The sequence below is a fragment of the Crocuta crocuta genome, unplaced genomic scaffold, assembly GCF_008692635.1.
Source record: "Crocuta crocuta isolate KB4526 unplaced genomic scaffold, BGI_CrCroc_1.0 scaffold486, whole genome shotgun sequence".
Lineage (NCBI taxonomy): Eukaryota > Metazoa > Chordata > Mammalia > Carnivora > Hyaenidae > Crocuta > Crocuta crocuta.
The window spans coordinates 542,716-550,974 of record NW_027529794.1 but is presented as its reverse complement, the minus strand read 5'-3'; the positions used below and the strand labels follow the sequence as shown (position 1 = coordinate 550,974).

At 37.8% G+C, this 8,259-nt stretch overlaps 1 protein-coding gene across 1 annotated transcript in view; it reads left to right on the top strand.

Annotated features, from left to right (window-relative positions):
- The window catches only part of IL1RAPL1 (interleukin 1 receptor accessory protein like 1), a 639,823-nt gene that overhangs the window by 330,822 nt on the left and 300,742 nt on the right, over positions 1 to 8,259 (top strand). The window contains exon 5 of the mRNA XM_077763082.1: positions 7,479 to 7,553. Within this exon, the coding sequence (XP_077619208.1) occupies positions 7,479 to 7,553 (75 nt within the window). The remainder of the gene's footprint in view (positions 1 to 7,478; positions 7,554 to 8,259) is intronic.

Genomic DNA, 8,259 nt, shown 5'->3' with positions numbered 1-8,259 from the left:
CAGTGGCTTAATTTTTCAAAATATAAATCAATGATCAATAGTAAAATTTTCTAGCCTCCTTGGATAAAGGGAGGTGACTGAGTTGATTTATAAAAAACTTGTTTCTTGATTCCTACTACCCCTGTAAAACTGCCCCCCATATCATTAAATGACATTGCCATTCATGTATTTGCTCAAGCCCATAAGTGGAGATCCCTGGATTTTCATTTATATTCCATATCGAGTCCATCAGTAAACTTGGTAAGTTCTACCTATGAAATAGAGACTTAAAGGAAAAAACCCTACCATTTCTACCATCAGCGCCAGTGTCCTTTCACCTCTTTGTGGATTACTTCAGTGCCATTCTTACTGGCTTTTCTGCCTCCACTCTGCCTTACTGTCTTCACACTACTCCATTCTCCCGGACTTGAACACCAAAGTGCCATGGTGATACTTCTGGCATATAAATGCGTCCAGGGGCTCTCTCTGAAATTCTCCACTGCATTCTCACTATGTTTAGACTAAAACCCAAGTCTTTTCCACATTCTACAAAGCCCTGCCTGGCCCATGGCTGTCTCTGAATTCATTGCCACACTTTCCATATCTCCAGGTGGCTGTAATGACCTGCCCTACCCCTTAAACATGCTCGGCGCGCTCCCATCTCAGGGCTTTTGCACTAGATTTTGCCTCTGCCTGCCATAATCTTCCTCTCGGTAGGCACATGGCTGATTTCCTCCCTTCACACAAATCTGCTTCAAATGATCTTCAGAGCATACTTGACTGGCATTCTTCTCTAAAATAGCAATACAGTAGTCTTGTTTCTCCTCAGCTGCTTTATTTTTTTATAATACTTGCAACTGCCTGCTATTATAGTATGCATTTTATTCATTTACATGTATATTCTCCATCTCCCTCTCTGGAATGCAAGCTCCATGAAAGCAAGGAAATTTGTTTTCCTGCTTCACTGTTATACCCTTCAGTAACTAGAAAAGTGTCTAGGCAAACAGGAGATATTTTTAAGACATTTGTTGAATGAATGATTGAACATATTTGTTCCATTTGCATTATAGGGAACATTGATCGTACCATATGAATAAAATATTAAGTATCAAAGCTAGTCAAATGAATTTCTTGATTTTCCTGAATACATGCATTTTGATAGATATATTAAGAGTTACACCCTTGAAAGTATTTGCTATATCACTTTGACATGACTCTTAGATCAAGGTTATCTGGTACGTGGTATTAGCTTGTTCATAAACTGCTCTCCCTGCAGTTTTCTGCTCGGTTGCTTTGCCACTCCTCTCTTTGAGGCTTCCAGGCTCTCTGTGACTCTGTTGTGAGCCACCATAATCGTTTGCAACAGAAAGGAGAAATTTTGCCAATCCNAGACCTTGGAATTATGTCTACTTGCTGTAACCCTCGCAGGCTCTATGCTCCACTGTTAAGAAACTAATGTTAAGACATTCTAGGCCAAAGAAAGCACAACTAAAACCCCATTCTGCATCTTTGAAGCCCTGTGCTTAATCCACATTACCTTGACTTGCTAGAAAAATAGGCAATCAATGGTCAACTCTTTTAAGTTAAAAAAAAAAAAATACATGCAGGCAACAACACAAACAAAAACCATTATAAAATGGGGCATGTTGGTGGGATTGCCACAAAGCATGTTGTATCATCAGCTGTATAAATCCATGAATATTATTTTCTAACCAGATTCAGTTGGTAGATTTAAATGGAGTCAAAAAGAAGTTCTCTCTGAGTATAGCACTAAGCACAGTGCATCATATATATGCTCTCATCTCACACATTCTTAAATATGATTCTGTGTCTCATTGATCTCTTTCTTTCTAATATTGTCTTACTATTGAAAAGTACTTCATAAATGCTCTTGAAGTTGATTTATAGAGTTAGACTATAATTATTTACCTGGTTGTAAGCTCTGTGAGGGCTAAAAGCTGTGTTTTGTTTACCTTCTAGCTTTTTGCAATCTTAGTACATTACTTGCATATTTAAAAGTCTTCAAAATGGTTTTGTTGAATTGTGGTTTTGAAGGTAGGTTGGTTCTCCTGTTATAAAAAACTAATGTAGGAAATATTAACAGTGCTTAAATTCAGGATCTAAATGCCTTTTTAACTAAGCATCCAGTTCATTGTTTTACAAACAATAATATTTTTCTTATCAGGCTTTAGAGAATGGCAAATGCTAGTGTCCTAACCTTTGATGGGTATTATTAGAGTAGATTTATTTTCAATCTACTATAGTCAGGCACTTGGGACACCTGGATGCCTCAGTCGGTTAAATGTCTGATTCTTGGTTTCAGCTCAGGTCATGATCTCATGGTCTGTGAGTTCAAGCCCCACGTCGGGCTCTGCACTCACAGTGCAGAGCCTGCATAGGATTCTCTCCCCTCTCTTTGTTCCTACCCAACTCATGCTTTCTCTCTATCAAAATAAATAAACTTTAAAAAAATATATAGTCAGGCACTTAATCTGTTATCTTATTTAATCTTCACACCAAGCCATAAAGGAAAATTATTTATGTCACATTCTTTACATAAGGAGACTGACACTCAGAGAATTTAAATAACTTCTCCAACTTTCTAAATCAACAAGGCAGAGTCAGGAATTATTAGACCCATATCTCCCTGAAAGCTAAGTACATTTTCTTTCTTACTCTACCATAATGCTTCTAAGAAACAAAGCATTGAAGGCACCAATTAAAATGCACTTTGAAAATTATCTATGAATTTGAAAATTTTTGTGGTAGGATGATTATAAGTATCCAAAGCATTGAGTATGTTCAGTTGTATTTGAGGAACTAAAATTAAATTTGAGCTGAGTGATTGAGCAACAGACAAAGGTATGCTCATCTTAAATATCTTAACATTTCTCGGGACACCTGGGTGACTCAATCAGTTGAATATCTGACTCTTGATTATGACTTAGGTCATGATCTCATAGTTCATGGGATGGAGCACAGAACATGCTTGAGATTCTCTCTCTCCCTCTGTCTCTGACCCTCCCCCACTCCTACAAGCTCTCTCTCTCTCTAAAATAAAATTTTTATAATATCGTAACTTTTCTTTCCTGTAAGAACATTAGAAAAATTCAAGAATACTGGCCACATGACCGTGGTCTGTTTTCACTTTTCTTTTTGGAAGTTGGGATCCTATTTTTCACTGTTTGATAACCCAAATTTAATGGATTGGGAAAAAAGGGAGACACTGCATCCCTTTATGATCAGTTAGGGAAACTTAACATAGATAAACAATCAGTTCTAAGCACAATTTCATATATACTCACTTCTAGATTCTTCTCTCTAACTGGCAGCAAAGCAAATGTCCTTAAAGTTCCCTCCTACTCTGCAGAACAGTTTTATCAGTTGGGACGTCTTAGTAACTGGGACAGACCTGTAAGAGAGGTTTGGTATTATTTTAAATAACTATATCAGCTTTATTTTTCTCCATTGATAGGGTATTCTGAGAAATAAAATGAGGGTTTGAAAATACTTCTGGTGGTGAGTACATAGAAATATTTTAATGCATAATTAGCAGAAAAACTTTTCTACTGTAAGGTTGTGAGGTTTATTTTAGGTAGGTAAAATATGATTAGAATTTAAAATCAACTTGTGCTTCATGTCACTACTGTCAGACTTTATTTAGTTTTTTCAATGATATCAGGTTAGTGAATATGTTGTTACATCTTTGTGTGTCTGTTTGGGGGCAGAGTGGGGCATGGACATGTGGAAAAAGAGAAAAAAAGAGAATGTCTTGAAAGGCAAGATGTTTTCTTGACAATAAAATGTCAGTTGGTCTAGTCATGGTCTGATGCTAATTAGTTTGGTTTTTTTTTTTTTTTTTTTTTTTGTGAGTGGTTTAAATTTCCTTCTGGTCCCATCTTTGCCCATGAAGAAAATAAAGAAGGCTTTGTGTTTGTGTGTGTTTGTTTTGTTTGTATATCGACATTCCTGCATTTGTTTGTGAGTTCTGTCTTCTGTCCATTCGATTCAACGAATATTCACCGTGAAGTGTCAAAAGCACTTTTCCAAGTAATGGATATCCAGGTAATGGATAATTCAGCATATGTCCTTTATTGGTGGCAGCAAAATTGGTCACTCTCAAATGACTGCTGAGCTGAGCTACATCTTCGCTTTAACGGCAACTTCTTTTCATAGTCATTTTGCCATTGTGTCAGACCTATAGTTCAGCTTTTGTACTATCTGGTAGTTTCCATTCACTTTTAGCAAAGATAGGTGAATCATACAAGAAGCATACGTAACTGATAAATAAACTGTCATAGCATTATATCAAAACATGACACACCAGGCTGTACAGTAAGAGTGTTCTGTTCTGAGTCAAGTTTACTTAGCTGTACGTTTTTGCTCTCTTAACAGATTGATCACACCTTGAGGGAAGACCTGCACAGAGCCATAGCACTTGTTTGACAGAATATTTGAGGAGCAAGTCACAAAGAACTGGGAGGCAGAGATCTAGCAAGGACTCTAGCTTCCATTTGTTCTGTTACCTTTGGCAAGCCGGTTGTTCTTGTCATACCCCAGTTCCTGCATCTCTAAAACAAGGGAGCTGAATCAGCCCAGAGTTTTAATTACTTTAAACTTCTGATTATTGTAAAATACAGGGCTGAAACAAGAAATATCCCCAAGCCCCAGTTACAATGCCTAGCACATTATAGTGTCCATATGCATCAGTTGAGTTGAATTGATTTTTTGTGGGGTTGGGGTAAAAACCTTAGGTGAAATACTGGTGTATAAGATGAGTAAAAGCAAAACTACTTTTGTGGGAAAGGGGTGGGTGGTACAGCAAGTCAAGCCACACAGAACCCCCTTTATCTCAATCTTCACTTGCCCTGCCTAGAGGGGCACTATGGAAATCTCAAGGTGTTATACCCAGATCGCAGTATCCTCACCGACCAGAGACCACCAGGGAGACAGAGGCAACATGCAAAGGCAAAGGGCTTTATTACGGGCTTAAGTTCAGGCTCACAGACTTCACCAGCACATGGGTCCGTGCTGAGAGCCCTGAACAAGGGCAGAGTAGGGTTTTTATGGGGTTTGAGACGGAGGAGTTACAGAAGTTGTGACATGGGAACAGTGATCCAATCATAATTATTCAACATCATTGACAGCGGGTTTGACCATACACATTGTCTAGAGTATTCGTTACTTTTGGCGGGATCCAATTACAACATTTAGAGTACCTTTAAATTCAACCAATCACAGAGCGAGCCTAGGGTCTTGTTTGGCGACTAACAGGTTAACTTTAACATTAGGTAACAGGGTCCTATCTATAGTTTCTATCTCCAGGCCTCTCCCTTAACAATGTGGAGGGTGGTCGATGGCCTTTCTTGATTGGGTGTTGCAAGGGTGGTTACTCCTGCCTTGGGCAATGTGTCACTGCCTGATTGTTTCGGGGAAGCTGAAACTCAGGCCTTCTAGTTTAGAGGGGAAACTTAAAGCCTGTCATGGAGTCAGTTTGGTTTAGACGTTTAGACTCGTGGCCTTACAAAGGCTTTAGGGAACCCAATTTAAAACTCAAAGGATTTAATAAGCATACAATTTTCTCTGGCTGCAACATTCTTTGATTTCTCTGGTAACTTGGAGTCACCGCATTGAGAGTAATATGCAAGGTCTTAAAGATGTTACATTATGCCGGGGTAGGTGGTGGGTTGAGGTGGAGGACCACAAAGCCACTTCATATTTCTGAAATAATGTGCTGCATTTTGATTTTATTATCTTTCTCTACAGTTTTTTTCCTCTTACTGAAAATTAGTGTGGGATGTGTTTGAACAGAGAACATTTCTCTCAGCCAGCTTTCTGTGACAAACTGTTGGGTTGTCTACTTGTAACTAGATAATAAAATTTTATAAATTGAGTTAACTTACTGAATAAACCAGTTATTTTGATACCATAGTTGCTTCTGCAGTTCACTGAAATCATCTGATAGCCCCGAGCCTAAGAAATGTGGCTTTTGACCTATTAATGGTGAACAATTTTGCCAACATTTAGTGAATAACCTACTTATTTAGCTGATAGGGAAATAAAAATTGGTTAATTTCACTTTAGGCAAGAAAGAATGGTAGTGTTCATCAGAGATGTCAAATCTTTGAGATGAATTTCAGAGTGATTTAACTCATCCCATTACCCCAACTTTCCTTTCCCCTTCATTCCCATTCCTGAGTTACATGCTAAGGAAGATCAATGAATAATGCATTCAATTAGTTGCAAATGAAAGGTATTGATCCTATGTGAGTGTGGTCTCCCAAACCAGGACTCTTAAAACATCCCTGTTTTACTGCATCGAGGTTTATGATTCATTTGCACTGACTGTGTTTTCTGTTAAAGAGAGGAAGGTGAGCTGCTGAAGCAGATTGAATTCTTGAATCCTCTGGTGATGAGGACAGGTAGCCAACTCCAGGCACTGCTGTCTAGATCAGCCTTCCAGTTATCACCCAAACTGGCGTGTTCTCCTGGCAAGGAAGGAATAAAGCCCTCGAAGTGAAAACATTTAGTTCAGTAACCCTTAATTGATCATTTCTGTACTTGTTACAGAGTGGAAGTTGCAGTGACAGGTTTCAAGGGACCTGGGAGATTCACTAAGAGAGGGTAGGGAGGGAAGCTTAATGAAGGAGAACTGCCTATTTGTCTAAATTCCAGAGAGTCTAGTTTAGCTAGGAATGAAGTCTGCAACGGGCAAACCTATGTTCAAGATGCTTAATAGTAAACTCATAGGTCTGTAGGCTGATAATTGATAAATCGATGAGAGTGCAGAGCAGAAATGTGTGGAAGCTGAAAAATTATGAGAGTATGTCATGCAAATTAGCAATAAATACTGTGAAGCGTAATGGATAGTAGTAATAAAGGGTTTTGAGTAAATGGAAGGTATTGTTTCAAATATCATCTTGGTGAATGTTTATGTGCATGTTTGAGTGGGCAGCGTGTGCTTGTACTAATTGAATGCCACATTGTCATCTCATTTAGAGACTGTGTGTGTACGAAATACTTAATCTAATTCTTAAGTTATGGGTATGACGCGATGTGATCCAGGGTATAAAAACTAGGAAAGGCAATAAGAAGAATAAGACATTATGCCTCCCAAATCGTTGAAATGTACAATACAGATATCATGTGTAGCTTTAACTAACACAGGGGAAAATATAGGGTACCCTTTAAAATGGAAAACAAGGTACACATTGAAAATATTTGATAAAGCACAGTCTTCTGTTCTTAAAGACTGGCCAGTCATGATTCCTACTTCCAACAGTCATGTGACTGTCAATTTGGATGTGCTATATTTGACTTGTGTACGATCTAATAGCTTTTCAGCTCGCCTCAAGGTACTACCTGCAGTATGTAAGTCATTACCTGGTAGAATGCTTTGACACGCTACTCTGAGAATGAAAAATATTTGGTAAAATGTGTTCTATCATTCAGCTCATGCAGCATAACTATAAGTCTGTATTGTTATTATTGTTTTTCAGCCCCTCTGACTGATAAGCCACCCAAGCTTTTGTATCCGGTGGAAAGTAAACTGACAATTCAGGAGACTCAGCTGGGTGAGTAATTCCTTAATTCCAGTTAATACACTTTTCTCAAAACAGTCTGACAGTTAATAAGCCTAGATTGTAACCTGATGTAATACTCTAAGCTAAACCTATGTGTATTTAAAGAGAGCAAAATTAGAAAATACCAGCAAACATGGCCCATTCCATCCCCTACAGTGCATGCATTAGGACCAAGCTGGACATATGGATATAAGAACTCATATGTTTTTTAGATGGTTGTTAGGAAATGAGATAGGCTGAAGGTTTTACTGGTAGCCTTATTTCCTGGTCTTTTAAGGCTCGAATTGGTTTTACAATGGACACTATAGAACTCTTTCACTTATAATGTACCATTAATACATTAAACGACAATTTTTGAAAATGGGGGAGAAAGGTACAGATTGATTAAGATAAATGTCACTATTACAGTTGACAATCATTTTTATCTAATCAGTGTAAAGGACATTATGCTTCTTAAGTTATGGATAATTTTTAATAAAATGTGAGCAGGTAGCTTTTGGTTAAAAGACTAATAGGTTTAAGACATAAAAACATGGACAGAATTGCTTTGATAAATATCCAGTTATCAATAAATCAGAATCTGACATGATTATCTTAGAGTTCAGTCTAGAATTTCTAGTGATTTATCTATGTTCGGTATAATTTTGAGTGTATATATTCATGTTTGTTAAGGAATTTTTCCTACACTAACCACTTG